The sequence below is a fragment of the Notothenia rossii genome (genome assembly GCF_949606895.1).
Source record: "Notothenia rossii genome assembly, chromosome: 7".
Classification (NCBI taxonomy): domain Eukaryota; kingdom Metazoa; phylum Chordata; class Actinopteri; order Perciformes; family Nototheniidae; genus Notothenia; species Notothenia rossii.
The window spans coordinates 8,304,868-8,323,009 of record NC_136905.1 but is presented as its reverse complement, the minus strand read 5'-3'; the positions used below and the strand labels follow the sequence as shown (position 1 = coordinate 8,323,009).

Below are 18,142 nucleotides of genomic sequence, written 5' to 3'. Positions count from 1 at the left end.
GGAAGGAGGTTGTCACTCCAAATCTCACGATACATGGCCCCATTCATTCTTTCCTTTACACGGATCAGTCGTCTTGGTCCCTTTGCAGAAACACAGCCCCAAAGCATGATGTTTCCACCCCCATGTTTCACAGTAGGTATGGTGGTCTTTGGATGCAACTCAGCATTCTTTCTCCTCCAAACACGTCTAGTTGAGTTTTTACCTAAAAGTTCTATTTTGGTTTCATCTGACCATATGACATTTTCCCAATCCTCTTCTGGATCATCTAAATGCTCTCTAGCAAACTTCAGACGGGCCTGGACATGTACTGGCTTAAGCAGGGGGACACGTCTGGCACTGCAGGATTTGAGTCCCTGGTGGCGTAGTGTGTTACTGATGGTAGCCTTTGTTACTTTGGTCCCAGCTCTCTGCAGGTCATTGACTAGGTCCCCCCGTGTGGTTCTGGGATTTTTGCTCACCGTTCTTGTGATCATTTTGACCCCACGGGGTGAGATCTTGTGTGGAGCCCCAGATCGAGGGAGATTATCAGTGGTCTTGTATGTCTTCCATTTTCTAATAATTGCTCTCACAGTTGATTTCTTCACACCAAGCTGCTTACCTATTGCAGATTCAGTCTTCCCGGCCTGGTGCAGGTCTACAATTTAGTTTCTAGTGTCCTTTGACAGCTCTTTGGTCTTGGCCATAGTGGAGTTTGGAGTGTGACTGTTTGAGGTTGTGGACAGGTGTCTTTTATACTGATAACGAGTTCAAACAGGTGCCATTAATACAGTTAACGAGTGGAGGACAGAGGAGGCTCTTAAAGAAGAAGTTACAGGTCTGTGAGAGCCAGAAATCCTGTTTGTTTGTAGGTGACCAAATACTTATTTTCCACCATAATTTGCAAATAAATTCTTTAAAAATCAGACAATGTGATTTTCTGGATATTTTTTTCTCATTCTGTCTCTCATAGTTGAGGTATACCTAGGATGAAAATTACAGGCCTCTCTCATCTTTTTAAGTGGGAGAACTTTCACAATTGGTGGCTGACTAAACACTTGTTTGCCCCACTGTAAGTACATTCAATAAAGCATTGCTTTAATTTTATTTTTATTTTAATGCCACTTAACTTAATGATCAAATATTGTACTTTTTACTTTAGTTTAAAGCTATTTTATTATTTTAATTGTTGCATGAAGAAACAGAAAAAAGGGTATGTGTTTACATTTGTCTTCCATACGTTTAGATCATTTTCATAATTTGCAATTTGCATTTTTTGGGATGTTTTTTACTTTAAGTTTGATTTTACATTCAATACCTTAGGTACATTTGACTGAATATCTTGCCAACTTTTAGCTTTAACAGAGTAGTTTTACATTGTGATTTTATTACTTTTACTTAAGAAAAGATCTTACGACTTCCTCCAACACTGGTGAATCCCCACCATACCATAAACTCCTCCAGTCAATACGCACAGAGCCAGAGTTACGACCATATTTATCCATCCAGACGTTCATGTAGCAGGGGTGTCAAACTCACCTTCATCACAGGACACACCAGCATCACTCAAAGGGCCGGTTGTAACTTTAAGAGTATATGAATATACATATATAAATATTTAATATATATAAAATAATGTATTATATTACATGATTGCCTCTGCATTGGATTATTATGGGATAGGGTAATAACTTCATAATTAATTAAGTTTGAAAGCAGAAGTCTAGGGGAAATAATTGCAAGTCTCTTCAGTGCGTATGTCCCAAAATGATTTAAAAAGAAAAGCCAAATTCTGGAAAAAATATTAAAAAAGTAACATTTTGAAAAAGAAAAGTCAAATTCCGAGAAAAAAAAAAGTCTAATTTGAGATGCATTGTGGGACATGTAGTTTTTGGGCAATGTGCTTCTGTAAATCATAATGTAACCTTATAATAAACATATTATATTCTTTGCAAGCTTCTTGTGGGGCCACATGAAATGAAGTCGCGGGCCGGATTTGGCCCCCGGGCGTTGAGTTTGACACCCCTGATGTACAGGCACTTAATGTACACTCCAAAGTCAGCACACTGCAGCTAAAGTTAGAAGAAAAAACATGAATAAATAACCATGTTCATAGAAGCTACCTTTAACAGCAGGTGCAGAGTGAAAGTCACAGTTGCCATATTGTTTAGAGCAGGCAGAGTTTTCAGTGCAGCACGAGCTGACCTTGCTGGAGTTACATCTTGAATGCCTTCTGCTGAAAAATGTATAATGTAAGCAGTAAAGCCCTTACACATTCAGTTCTTCTTCAAATCCCCATCTACCTGTGTGACCAGAATACAGGCGAGCAGACTGCAGAGTCATCCTCACCTTCCTCTGCAGCAGAGGAGAGTCTGCACCAGGCTTATTCTGGACACTGCTGCACTCAATTAATATGGATAAGCTGCAAGTGCTTTAAACATGTGAGGAACTGGTGCAGGACGGGATTCATCATGTAATCCTTATATTCTGTATCTTTAAAAGCTGCACATTGTAGCTCCTTTGATGCATCTTCAGTGCTTGAAATGAATCACGCTGATCTAAAAATGGAATTGGAGGAAATGCATCTTAAGATAGAAAAAGATGAGTCAGACGTGAGGGGAGGAAGCAGAGAACGAGTCCTCAGTATGCTGTGATAAAGCCTCTTGCAGTTAGAGCCCTCCCATGGACATCTGTAGGTACTGCAGCTGCAGCAACCATCGCTGTGTGCGTATAGTACACACCTTACAAATGAAATGACTGATAAATGCAGAGAAGTGAAAATGCTCAGTCATAGCTAAAGCACTCCTAATTTAGCAAATGTTCTGCATTATATATGAGCATATGTTAGTGATAAATGTGACTCTTTTTTATCCAAAGCCTCCCTTTACTTTGAGCCCACACTGCAACCACATGGAGAAATGCTGGAATTACAACTGAGGGTAAAAATACCAGCAGCTGCAAAGAATACAAATGAAAAACTGTAGTTAATGATTTGAACCAGGATCACAATTTACACGTTTATTAAATCAATCAACTGTCACGATGAATTTCAAAAGAGCACAATAGATTAAAAGCAAAATCATTCAGTAAGAGAGAAGTTCCTCAGAACGTTATTTGATAAAGACAAGAAACTTGTTGGCACCAACACACCTTTGGGTTTTTAATGGAGTAGAGAAAGTGTGGGTTAAGTATTACTAACCTGTTTAACACTTGACCCTGATGATGGACGGACATATCAGCATACAAGCAGGATCTGTGTCAACCTCAATTTGAACTCCATAAAATATATTTAATCCTCAACTGGAGAGACGAAGTTAATGGACGTAATCCAGATTTATCGTAATCTATTTGAGCATGCTGAAGCAAAGTGAAATATAAAAAGAAATAGGCACAAAAGTAAAGTAACAGATATCCCCAACAATCGGCATTGATGCAACTCATCGATGAGCAACTATGGCTTTAAAGAAGGATGGATGCAAGTTAAAAAAAAAAGCATCAGGCGTTTCAAGTTATCTCACTAGCTCTTGTGAACTAAGTGTCACTGACAAAAGCGAAGCAAAGGCCGGATGGAGAAGACATAAAATCTATACAAATCAAGCATTTCCACAAATATAGGCTCTTGCTGCTGCAGTAAACCCCCGCCCACACCCCACACCCCACACCCCACACTGCAGTTTACACCCCGATCTATTCACGGTGTGTGAGTCTGTTCTCTGCCTGATTAACTGCAGCTAATAGCTTCTCCACGGGGCGCCTGCTTTACACCGACTCCACGCCAGCTGGGTTTGTAAACCAACAACAGCAGACAGATATGACCAGACGGAGGCAACATGTTTTACTGTCGTGCTTCTGCTCACCGAGCCATGTAAGCAGCCATAATGTATGAGAAAGATCCACAATCAATAACGCATGCGGCAGTTTTTACAAATCCACAAGCAATTCAACAGTGCATGTAACATTTGTTCTGGTCTTGACTTCAATTGTAACATTTCCACACAGCTAAAAAGGTATTAAAAACATTTGTCTTTGATACATTTTAAAAGAAACATTTACATCTTGCTGATTTAAACTGATCAGGGTTTGAAAGTTGGTGAAAAGCTGCATCTGATTATGTCATAGTACTGTTAACCTGACCACAGTTAAATATTCTTAGACAAAATAGCAAAACATAAACCAACTTAGAGCAGCAAAGAATTTAAAAGGGTTTTTAAAAAAACAATGATCAATTTCAACAAAGGAGCAACACAACTGAACCTGATTATCTCATATCATTGGTAACCTGACCACAGATACATATATTCGTAGAGCTAAACATATCCCAGTCTCTACGGCACAGTATTGAAATCTCAACATCAAATTCACATTCACACGTCTTCACATTTTGCATTCACATAGCTCGAGCTATCTGTTTCTTATGTAAGCCTGCAGAGATGTTCACTCACACTCACACATATTTACACACAGACACAAACACACACACACGCCTCCTCAGTGTCTTCTCACACAAACATAGCGGTGGACACAAAGCTCTCCCCACGGTTGACATTGGGGGCCGGATGATAGTCTTGGGGGTCGCTGTCTGTGCGCATGTAAGGAGGCGGGACCTCGTTGTTTCCGGGGTCATCCCATCCAGAGGGGGCAGCAGAGTGGTAGTGCGCCCTGACATCTTCAACATCGTCGTCATCGTCGTGGTTGGCATCCAGGTCCTTCCAGAAACAAAGCAACAGAAAACATGTCATCCTTCATGTATTTGACACTTTCTCTTATCAAGGTCAATTAGTTATGAACACTTCCTGGTTTTATATCAGAGAAATTGAGTGTCATCCCACTTGTTTTTGATGAAAAAGCATCTTGACCTTGCACACAGACATGATAAATAATCACATTTTTCATAGTAAATTGTCATTGTCTTATTGTCCTTACTTTCCTGTATGTTTATATTTCTTGTTAACATTATTTAGGGTATTTTTCATTTAAATATTTTTGTATTTGTTCCTTGTTTTGTTCAATTCCTCTTATGGCATTTATGTTTGCACCATATACAACATAGCAAATTCCTTGTATGTGAGAACCTACATGGCAATAAACTGCATTCGGATATTAATTATATTGATAAATATTCATTTGTATTTGAATATGTTAACAGTTGTACCTAAATCTATTGCTGTTGTAATTTTGCCTACATTTTTATTGAATTTTATTGGTATCCCTGTACTTTTACTCGCCGATTGCGTTTTCCTTGTCTCTTATTCCTGTTGCTGCTTTGACACCTGAATCACTCTCAGGGGATTCATTAGGATTTACCTTATCTTATCTGGATCACAATTTATTTTGCAGCCAGGGTTTAATTTGTTCCTGAAAGGCTAGAACATGATGCAGCACTTTTCTTAAGCTAGGATGTCTGCTTCTTAAGACTTGATCAATTAAAATATAGATATGCACAAATTGTTCAATGAGCCCCTGTTTAATAGGTACATAAAACATGAAAAAGAGCAAATAGTGGTACAGTATTGACCGGCATGGCTTCCTCCTCTCATTCTGGGAAATCTACTAAGAGGAGCAGTGTTGTTGTGTCCTCCTTCAGCCGAGTCCTCCGGCTCATCAGTGTATTTCTAACTGCTGCAGCTGTGCAGTGACACACACCATTACCCAGAGATTTATCAGCCTCCAGTCAGTGGTTTCCAGACCTCAGATTCGCTAAATGACCATTCAGTATTGAATATCCGGCTGATGTGGGATACTCTTCAGTGACACAATGAGATCCTAGATCGTCCAGAGTAACTGCTATTTTCATTTTACTGGGCATGGGATATTAAAATGGTAAAAATAAAATCTTAATTTATACATTTATTCACAAATTGACTACAGTGTAAATCATTGAAAGACTTTGTATTCTTTTTATGTTGATTTTTCATTAAAGGGGCCCTATTATGCTTTTTGGGGTTTTCCTTTTCCTGTAGTGTGTTATAGGTTTTGTGAATGTAAATGGTCTGCAAACGCTAAAATCCCTGTGTTCCCTCCAGAGGGAGTTTCTCTGCCAGTATTGACATCACTGTGTAACACTCACGCTTCGATTGGCTAGCGCTCCAATTCATTGTATGTGTGTGATAGGCTAAGTGGCGAGAAATCTCTAAGCGGTTGACCAATCACAACAGAGCTGGCCAGCTAACCAATCGGAGCAGACTGGGCTCTGGTTTCAGACAGAGGGTGAAAAGAGGTGCTGCAGCACAGGCAGTATGAGAACAACAAAGAGCTTTTTGAACATTAAAGCATGGAGACATGTCCCAGTAGAGATACTAAAGACACATATGAACCTTCAAATTAGCATTATAGGGCCCCTTTAAACCTTTCGAGCATCAATGTTTTGCAAAGTGTAAATTAAACACTGCATAATATTTGAAGTCTGTCATTTTTGTTGTTGTAAAGATAATCTAAGGTGTTTTTCTCTCTTCCTGTGTGAAAATTCTGCAGTTTGACAAGGTTCAACAGCACACTAAACTGATGGATCCAACTCATTGAGGGAGTAATTAAAACAGAGAAAGGAAAAGAACACACCATGCACAGTCTGCATTTAAATGTATAGAACAATATAATTAATGATCCACGTTTGAGGAACAGTTTTGGAGTTTGTGTCATCTCTGAATTTCAAATTGTTGGATAGATGGATAGATGGATAGATAGATGGATAGATGGATGGATAGATGGATAGATAGATGGATAGATGGATAGATGGATAGATGGACAGATGGACAGATGGACAGATGGACAGATGGATAGATGGATAGATGGATGGATGGATGGATGGATGGATGGATGGATGGATGGATGGATGGATGGATGGATGGATGGATGGATGGATGGATGGATGGATGGATGGATAGATGGATAGATGGATAGATGGATAGATGGATGGATAGATGGATAGATGGATGGATAGATGGATAGATGGATAGATGGATAGATAGATGGATAGATGGATAGATGGATAGATGGATAGATGGATAGATGGATAGATGGATGGATAGATGGATAGATGGATAGATAGATGGATAGATGGATAGATGGATCTATCTAAACAACACATTCCCTTACCGTGACTGGCTCGGCACTCTGGGTATTGTAGTACTCGTTCTGCAGAGGTCCGTCCTCGACGGCCACCGGGACGTGACTGACGTTTGGATGCTGAGGACGCACACATCAGACAATAATTATTATCTTGCAATATACTTATTATATAAACAGTTATCAGCGCAATAAACCGTATTTAATGTTGTCTTAATTCACATTAATAATGTCATATTCTGTTCTTGTACATATCATATTCTGTTTACATGTATATAGACTTTTTGCACTACTTTTGTATTTTATTACATATGTTGCATTGTTGGAGGTCAGAAGAAATGAATTGCCAAATTTCTACACTGTAGCTTTGTGCATATCACAATAAAACCTTTGAAATTCAGTATAAATACATTTAATCTCTTTACTTTGCTACATGTAGAACAACCAGTTTTCTGGTGAATGATACTGTTTTGACACTGGACGGGGACTCACTGTGCTGGCGGAGCTGGTGGTCTTCTTGGGGGGAGGGGGCTTGTGTTTAGGTGGACCACTGAAACACAAACACACAGATCTGTCTGGTGAGTCACACATTATGACACATGCAGCGTGACCATTCATATAATGAACCAATTTGCAGATAACACACAGAACAAACAGCCAGGCATGAAAAAAAGCTAATTGAATTGTAGTCGTCGGCACAGATACTCACTCTCCGGCCAGTTTGTTGTTACGGTGTTTGCGGTACATCGCTATGGCTGTTCCAATGATGGCCAGGAGGAGTATGACTCCAATGATGGCTCCTATGATGCTGCCGGTAGTAGGACCTTTCTCTGGAAGACGAGTGCCTGGATATCAGAAAAATAGGAGAAATAAAATACCATTAGACAGACTCAGGTTGCATGGTGGAGAGGAGGTTTTGTGGCTCAGACTTGGACACCTGAAAGCTGCTTGACATCCTCCTGGATCCATCTTTTTACTATATGTCCAAAACATATCATTTTGTTAAATGGATTATATAATTGTATTATGATATTCTTTGCTGCACACACATAATCTGTGTATGTCTGACCTGGTAGAGGAAGCCCCCCTCTGTTTCTCTTCCTGAGGTTTCTTTCATTTTTTAACCCATAAAAGGGGCTTTTTGTTTGGGGAGTTTTTAACTAAATCATAGGAAGCGAAAGTCTAAAAGGATGCATGGTGTCTGTCGTGTGCTGTACAGATTTTAAATCCCCCTTAGGCAGAATTGTGTTTCGTGATATTAAGGCTTTATAAACGAAAAATGAGCTTAATCAGAAGCAGACGTGGACATGAACTGCCTAGCCTTGTCGATTCCATAACGCTATTTTATATTTTAGATATTAATTAACGTAAGGCCCCAAAATAAAACCAAGTCCAGTAGTGCCTGATCACTTATACTGCATGTAAACACATTGTGAGCCATTCAGATTGTTACATTTAACGCACCTTTTAAAACCAGAGGAAGACAAACAACCTAGTACTTAATTAAAGTAATCAGTTGACACTTATACAATTTCTGGAAGACAAATAACCCTGCCATGGCTGTCTCTTAAATATGCAGCTAATGTCAGCATACTGGTAGCTTAGCTTAGCACAAACACTGGAAACAGAGGGAAACTGTTAGCCTGGCTCTGCCCACTGATGAACGAAATCCACCTACAAGCACCTAAAAGAATGAATTGAATACCCAACACATGTTTGGAGGGGTTTTTATGTGTCGGATTGATTTTTTGGCTGGGATCATAAGCTTCCTGGGGATTGTGTTTGTTGCCAGGCAACAGGTGAGAACCAATAAACAGGATCTGAAAGTGGGTTAAAAAGTGGTTTTAAATCTAAGGGTAAAAATCCCCTAACATCATTATTTTAAAAACTAAGATGGCTGTGGGATGCGGCAGAGAGCTTCGGGAAATCCACAGTAAATGAGTTCAGAATAATTACATGGTATAAAACCCTATGGAGTTTTTCATCATTGGATTTCTTTCTCTTACTCACTGTACAGTGTATGAGAGACTCAACTGGCCTTCTCCCAGTATAAGAATACAAATGATTGATTGGAGATTATTTTTAGTTCTTCCCACTTCACCTACAATATCTACAACAGCACCTTTTACTTCAAATTATTCACTGAGAGACTTTGCTACCACAGTAACAAAAGCAATGGGGTTTTAGGGTTAGTCGGTTCCGTCTTTGAGGAATAATTATATCTCCGACATAAAATCTTTGACTTCATTTTGGCGTGTTGAACCACTAACAACTTTAACAGGACTACTTGTACAAGTTGTAGGTGACCTAAGTGAACACTTTGTGGACATCTAACCATTGCATTATTTGTAATATGTGCAGGACCCACACAAACACTGAGTGACCCATCTCTAGGGGCTGAGACCCTAATAAATACTTTATCAAACGTAATGTGTTCCCAAAGAACCTCAACATTCAAACAAAAAGTCAGGGAAAGAAAGTAAAAAACTGTTTTGTGGAGCAGGAATATGTTTCGTGATTTAACAAACATTAACGAGAAGTCATATCGAGCAAGACCACATGTACTGTGATATACATGAAGTTACTCCACACTGTCAGACATATGACTAAGGGTGGCCTTATACAAAAGAGACTTAGCAATGAGGATGAGTTTATAAATGCGTGTGTGTGTGTGTGTGTGTGTGTGTGTGTGTGTGTGTGTGTGTGTGTGTGTGTGTGTGTGTGTGTGTGTGTGTGTGTAGCCGTGCAACACTGTGCTGGTACGGTACAGAGTGGGTTTTGATTAGAAGGTTGAATCACATGGGTGATTAAGACGAACCAGAGGAATCATGCGGAGGTTCCACTAATGAACCATGACCACACTGAACATGAACTGACACACACACATGACATGCACGCAGGTACGCACGCACACATACACACTGTATGTTTACTGAAGGTGCAACCCGGCTCATTATCCCCCCCAAATCCCAGGGGATTATGCTAATGAGGGTTGTTAAAGGGCAGACGATCTGAAGCTCGGTTGATGAGAACAAACCCTGGTCGAAGTAATTGGAGGGGTCATGATTGAACATTGTTACTGCACTAATTATATTTCTCCAACAATAGACTACTTTGACGAAAAATAATTATCATTCTTTGGCGCAAACAAAAGTTTTACTGCTGACCCTCGTTGTACACCAAGTCTTTCTTTTATGCTTTTTATTGCGCTTTTAAAGCCCACATTTGAAAGGAGTTGCTGCGAACCATCTACACACAATGGACTTTATAAACATTTAATTTGAAGAGAAAACAGGGAAATGAATAAATGAAAGACATGACATTTAAAAAAGGAATCAAGGTGGATCTGAATCTCTAATATGAAAAGCACATTGTGCACCAACAATCAAACAAAAGGGTTCCCTGGATATAAAAATGGGAAATCTTCTTTTGATGGGGTGAACCGAGTTAATTATGTTGTGCGTATTTATTCAGCGGGGTACAAATACTTTTTCCTTTTTTCCCCCCCCAGCTGTGCCCTCAATGCATCTAAAGTACTTTTATCTTCTGGAGGGACACAGTCTGCCACAGCGCTCTACATAGAGAGGCATATTAGTTTTATTTCTACTTTGAGTTTTATTCTTAAGACAAAAAATAAAACACTTGTTTGTAGTAGTCTACCTATCGTGCTTTAGTGAATACGTTTTGTATTACTTATTTTTGACACAAAAAATGCAAAACAGTTGGAATTATCTTTATGTTTTTGTATTATATTGCAAATGTTACCAAATGCATTGAAATACTATAATTATCTTTGCAAAGTGACATTTGTCGTAGGAATAGGTGATGAGATATTAGTTCTTTAATAGACACTCAATTTCTTTCTCTGATATTGACTAGGGTAATATAATATTACTGACACATTTTAATGGTTGCATTCATTAGAATAAGATGATACAATTCTCTTTACTAAATATATATATAACAGTGATCCAAATAATACCAAATGATTATATTAAAAACTCAAAAAGGGGCTGCAACGAGCATTTCATTGTCGGTTAATCTGTCAGTTATTACGCAGTTATTAAAATCTCTAAATCAGTCAAAGGTGAGAAATGGCAATCAGTTTTTCCCGAAGCCAGAGATGCTGACAGCAAATGCCAGAAAATATATTAATTTCACACAGAGAGATGTAAAGAAATCAGAAGATATTTAAACAAAGGGAAGCTGGAGTCAGCCTTTGTTTTTCTCAGACAAATTACTCACATTATTAGAATAGTGGGCAATTAATTTAATAGCAGCTGTAGAGTTCTGTAATAAAGTGATGAGGACAAGCAGCTATTATTTCTGGAGGACATTCAGGCTAGGCTGCAGGATATGAAAAGTAATTATGAATGCGACAGTCTGAATTTTAAAAGATGTCCAACCATGAGCTTACAAAAGAAATATTTCAGTTTCAGCTCAACCATAAAACATAGAATTTTGAACTTTAAAATGAACAATACTAAATAATTAGTCTGATTTTTTACTAGGACTGTCAGGAAGGAGACTGCAGAACATTTCACTGGCATTTTCTGAGTCACGATGCTTCCCTGGAGGGACTAATTCTATTAAGTAATTTAATGAGCATGGACGGATGGTTTGCTGGGAGAAAAAAAAACACAAGGATAAATCAGAGTGTGTCTCTTCCAAAACCTCAGCAGCAGAGACAGACTGAGAAGCACTCGCAGGCATTTAGGGCTCTATTAAGATTTCCAACTGGAATCTGCACATCACAACTAATCTCATACATTTCAGTGTAGGCCTATGTAGTGAAGTTTATCGTCCACATGGGGGTGCTGTGTAGCTTTAAAACTAAACTCTGAGAAGCTATAGTAACATTCATCTTAACCCTGATACCTGCCCGCTCCTTTCAGTATCCCTGCTTCCTCATTCCAGTGCCGTGTCTGTTTATCGTCACACCGCTCCTTCCTCCATTTTGGCTCCAGGGATTTTTTGAAACTCTATAGGAGGGCCCCCCCCCCCACCCACCCCCCACCCTTATCTCACAGGCGTCATTATCCAACCAAAGTAATTTTCACTCAGCAGGTTTCAGGTAGAAAGCGGCTACTTCCTCTCAGATAACCTCAGAGAGAGAGAGAGAGAGAGAGAGAGAGAGAGAGAGAGAGAGAGAGAGAGAGAGAGAGAGAGAGAGAGAGAGAGAGAGAGAGAGATGCAGGAAAAAGAGGCCAGTTTTAAGGATTGAGGTGCGGAGAATGGCTCGACTGGAGAGCGTGCCCTCTGTGTCGGCCCTGGACACCAGCCATGTCTTGCACTAATGAAACATCCCAGACAGAGAGGGGAGAGAGAGAGAGTGTGTGTGTACTGTACGTCTGCTAGGCGCGTTTTTATCCCTGCAGCTCTTTGTCAAGGACATACAACCACTTCCCTACATACAGAGTACATTTAGGCCACATAAACACCAAATACATGTATCTCCACACACACACACACACACACACCACACACACACACACACACACACACACACACACACACACACACACACACACACACACACACACACACACACACACACACACACACACACACACACACACACACACTGTATTAAGAAGAAGCAGCTGGCATCCTCGGCTGTAACCTCATCATTCAGTCTGACATATTTACACAAACACAGTCTGCAGCGTGCCCTTTGCCCTGCTGCCTTTCCTCACCAGACTAACAACGCATACACGACGACATATCTACATACATATTTAAACATACAAACGGACAAGTTGAACACAAAATTACTCCATATCCAAATACTGCAAATGTTACTATCTTTTTCTTTACTGTGAATCCGTTGCTGAAGGTCAGCAACATGTCTGAGAGCGGATCAATGCAGGGTCATGGAGCCAGATGCACATCTATGCTTTCTATACGAGAGCCCTCTATCGCTCACCCTTGCCTGCCTGGCCGAGCTAGTCAACCGTAGACCAGCACTCTCCACGGGCACGGAGGAGGGGGAGAATAGAGTGGGAGTGAAGCAGAGGAGATGAGCCTGGATGGTTGGCTGAAACTGCTGAAATTACCACAGACCCACTTCAGCGAGTTGGAAATACCACCCGAATCTCTGGAGCTTTCGGATGCTGAACACCGGGAAGCTTCTGTAGCCGGTGGCGAGAGTTTTTCACCTTTTTACCTTTCATTCTCTTCATGTCTGTGTCAAGGTGGGAGGGGGGGGAGGGGGAGGGGGAGGGGGAGGGGGGGAGACAGATCAGATCCGCACTCCTAGAAAAACGTACTGCACATGAGTCACTGACTGTAAAGCTGACATGAGGAGAAAGTACTCAAGAAAAGAGGATTGGTGGAGAGTCAAGGGGAGATGACGGAGTCCAAACTGTGAAGCTCTGGAGAGTGACATTGAGGAGAGAGGAGGTGAGGAATGAAAAGAGTGGAAGATCAAGAGGAGCCAAGGGGAATGGAGGCTGTGATTAAGACGCTGGCTTCAGATAAGTAGAGGGATTTCCCGGCTGCTGCCTTCAACTGGCTGATCACACACTTCGGGGATGAAGGAGCGCGTGAAGACAAAGATCGCACAACCCTCTCTTTTCCACTCGATCCCGTGTTCTCTCTTCCCGCGTGTTTACGCTTCTCCCTGAAGGGATTAAGGTTAACATGCCGGCCTATCCTCAGCATCCCCGCACATGCCAGGCTTTCGCTGCATTTATCTCTGCCTCCTCCCATCCATCCTTCCTTCGCTTCCCATCATCCCCCTTTTCCTGTCATCCCCCTCCACCGCTGGTGTAATTTGGGATTTGCTTGTTTGGCTCTGTAATACGACAGCACAAATCTGCAGCGTCTCCCTCTGCATCTCTTATCTCCTGTTCCTTAACGAGTAGAGATAAGCCTGTTTTTGTTACCCTCCCTAACCTCTTTGGAAAAACCTGAGCACACACAGGTACACACACACACAGGTACACACACACACACACACACAGGTATACACACACACACACACACACACACAGGTACACACAGGTACACACACACACAGGTACACACAGGTACACACACACACACACAGGTACACACAGGTACACACACACACAGGTACACACACACACAAAGGTACACACACAGGTACACACAGGTACACACACACAGGTACACACACACACACACACACACACAGGTCACACACACACACACAGGTACACACACACACACACACACACACACACACACACAGGTACAGGTACACACACACAGGTACACACACACACAGGTACACACACAGGTACAGGTACACACACACAGGTACAGGTACACACACACAGGTACAGGTACACAGGTACACACACACAGGTACACACACACACAGGTACAGGTACACACAGGTACACACACACAGGTAAAGGTACACACACACAGGTACACACATACAGGTACAGGTACACACACACAGGTACAGGTACACAGGTACACACACACAGGTACAGGTACACAGGTACACACACACAGGTACAGGTACACACACACACACACACACACACACAGGTACAGGTACACACACACACACACACACACAGGTACAGGTACACAGGTACACAGACACAGGTACAGGTACACACACACACACACACACACACACAGGTACAGGTACAAACACACACACACAGGTACACACATTATTTTTGTGTTGTATCAATATTCTCCAGAAAAAGTATGGAGAGAGAGGAGGGTGTGACATGTATGAATGCTTGAACAGTTAATATTGTGGGTTTGTGGTATGGGCCTTAACCTCATTTTAGTGATCCATAAACCTTTTAACACACACACACACACACACACACACACACACACACACACACACACACACACACACACACACACACACACACACACACACACACACACACACACACACACACACACACACACACACACACACACACACACACACACACACACACACACACACACACACACACACACACACACACACACACACACACACACACACACACACACACACACACACACACACACACACACACACACACACACACACACACACGTTTTTACTACACAAATTGCCTCCAGCCTCACCAACAGAAATGTTAATCTCTTCCGGAGTTATGTAGATGAGAAAACGTTGAAATATATATGTAGTTGGTTTAAGAGATTACCAGACCACAGTAGGAAAAAAAACAATTACACTGTAGCTGGACATCAAATTCTTTCCTCGTGGATTAGCTTGGCTTTTTAAAAAGGGACACTTATCATGAATATCTAAAGCATGATGCATCCTGGCTCAAAGGGTCGTATAGCCTTGCCCCAGACCCATTCCCCTCTCACATGTCTTTTAAGTCCTCCTCCAGAATGCCTTATTTTAAGAACAAAATGTGTGTTGGGTTATATAAATCCACAGCATTTGATCACTCCACCACCATTAAAATCTTTGAAAGAACTTTTTTTATTCTACATTTCGGATTCCCTTTTAATTTTGCTACGTTTTCCTTGTTGCTTCTGAGATGTCAATGGAAACTCGAGTCGTAGCAAAGGCTTGCAAAGTTTCAACATAACGAGACAAACCAGTTTTCATCTGAACCTGATGAACTCTGCTGAGACACAAGCTTCAGAACAAACACACACGGCTACCCCGGCCACTGCAGAGTGCCTGGCGATGAGATTAGGACCGAATGAATTGATGGCCTCTGAAAGAGATTAAGATAAAGACCTGTACATGTAATCTCATTGCTCATGCTCACTAAGAGAAAAGAGGAATTGTAGCCTTTAGATCCAGAGGTTAACTTAGTAAAACACACACCCTATCCATCTTTTGAAGCATTCACTCCACGTAAGCTGTGCGCACACCTGCCTAACGTCTCTACAGTAACCCAATAATCAACAGAGATAACAGCACAGAGAGGAGGGAGACAAGAACAAGACGAGGGGGAGAGGGTGAGCCAAAGGAAGCAGAAAAAGGAGAAAATCAGGGAGTAGTAAAAAAAGCTTTTGGCTACTCTGCCAGGGTACGTACTGTACACGAGCTGCCGGCCTGCACACACACACTTAAATTATTCACAATCAATGCAAGTGCTACAGAGTTGAGTGCAGCAGCTACCTCTGACATTAATTTCATGACGGTTGAAGACCTGCTACACTCACTACCACAATCACCATCGCCATCACTGTCATTTACTATTCAGCTGCAGTCATGATGCCATTACAATTCATTTCAGCGCGAAACAAATCACAGCAAATTGATTGCTCTCGTCCGGACAACACGACCGGTGGAGCGACACCGAGAGAACGGACTCTACTGATCTGACGGAAGGAAAACGTACTGACTGAATCTGTGTGTGAGTGTGAGTGTGAGTGTGAGTGTGTATGTGTGTGTGTGTGTGTGATGCTGTTTCCAGGGTTTTTGGTATGAGCAGTTGACTGATGTTGGTCTTTTTTAATCTTCTGTGACTTCAAAACTCAACCTTGTGCCTTTCAACTGTCTGGGAATGTAATTTATGTCACTGACACCATGTCTTAACTCTGTGAGTGTGAGACATTTTAAAGAACAGTATGGTGGAACTGTGAAAACTCTGTATGTGTGTGTATATATGTGTGTCTCTCCCTCTCTGGGGAGACAGTGTGTTCCCTGCCACAGTGCATCAAAGCACACTCCGTTGCCTTGGGAGGAGGCAGGAACTCACTCACTCTCTCTCTCCTTCTCTTCTCCCCCTTCCCATGCCTCCATCATCCCCTCCCCTCCCATCTCCCTCCATTTCTTTCTCTCTCTCCGACAAGGTCGCCGCTCGCCTCTTGCTGTCTGCCCGTCAATATTTACAGTCCACTTTACACTGGCACGTAGGTGGCCGGCTGCAGCCAGCGGAGAAAGAGAGGTTACATTAGCCAAATGTAGCTTTGCACTCAGGACATGAATGGCCTGTTGTAGGACACGTAGCACTCTCTCTGTCTCTCTCTCACACAGGGAGAGAGGGTGGGAGGTAACCGGTAGAGCGATACTTAACAGAGGAGTAACAAGTGCTCAGAAAGCACAGGTCAGATCCACAGCACATCAATGGGAGCGCATTTAATGTCTAAAGCCATTTTAGCACTTTTAAATATCAAACACATTTAGCTGATTGTGATACATAACAGCACAGTCTCAACATGTGGTGATATTCAAATTCTTGATTTTGTATATTTAATATACTGATTATTTTACGACTGCACTTAATTTTGATGAGTAGTAATTATGATGGTATAACAGACTTATGTTTTACTTCAATGTGCTTATACATCACCATATTAATATATTTAAATAGTATGATCATTAGTTTCACAGTTAACCTAACTTCAGTAACATAACTATCATTACAATTATAACCAGCTGACAAACCCTATCAAATGTTTTTATTTTCATAATCATCCTTTAGAGCTGGAAGATTTGCTAAAAGCATTAACACAACAATGTGTTGCCAATAATAACAAAGGAGCCACATCATAATTGCAAAATTGGTTTAAAAATCTCTTTTTTTATGAAATGTCCGCTGTTACACTGTTAACACATCAATAAAAAGTTAGAAAAATGATCGATATCACTCTCATATCTTTCCGGTAAGAATGGAACAAAAGCCGGTTAGCATAGCATAGCATAGCATAGCATAGCATAGCATAGCATAGCATAGCATAGCATAGCATAGCATAGCATAGCATAGCATAGCATAGCAAGAAATAGCAGAGCATAACGAGTGGAAAACAGCTAACCCGTTTCTGCTAGGAAAGTAAACGATCTGACTTGACAAAAGAAGACAAATTAAGATAGGAACAATTGTAATTGACGTAAGCATGCGTGTCCCTACAGATGCGTCATTGTTTCTTGCGCCAACTGCCTCGAGAAAATACAACAAGCAGGTGAATGCATAATAGTATTCTCATTTAAAACAAAACAGTAATTAACCTTGATCCATGTCTTATGCTGTGTTGTGTCATTATTATTTGAGGGACTTAGCCTTGAAAGTCCTTGAAAAGTATTTGAATTTGATGTAAAGGTTGTCGGAACCCTGTCTACAATAAGATAAGAAATCCTCATCTTGGCTACAGCTCCACACATAGCGTAGGAAATCTGTTTGATCTC

General features: G+C 41.1%; 1 protein-coding gene across 1 annotated transcript in view; it reads right to left on the bottom strand.

Moving 5' to 3' along the window:
• Nucleotides 1–2,979: 2,979 nt before the first annotated feature.
• Nucleotides 2,980–18,142, bottom strand: part of LOC307013839 (nectin-2) — a 93,959-nt gene continuing 78,796 nt past the window's right edge. The window contains exons 7-10 of the mRNA XM_079641384.1: nucleotides 7,748–7,883; nucleotides 7,531–7,588; nucleotides 7,069–7,158; nucleotides 2,980–4,682 (exon numbers count right to left, since the gene is read on the bottom strand). Of these exons, the coding sequence (XP_079497510.1) occupies nucleotides 4,476–4,682; nucleotides 7,069–7,158; nucleotides 7,531–7,588; nucleotides 7,748–7,883 (491 nt within the window). The 3' untranslated portion in view covers nucleotides 2,980–4,475. The remainder of the gene's footprint in view (nucleotides 4,683–7,068; nucleotides 7,159–7,530; nucleotides 7,589–7,747; nucleotides 7,884–18,142) is intronic.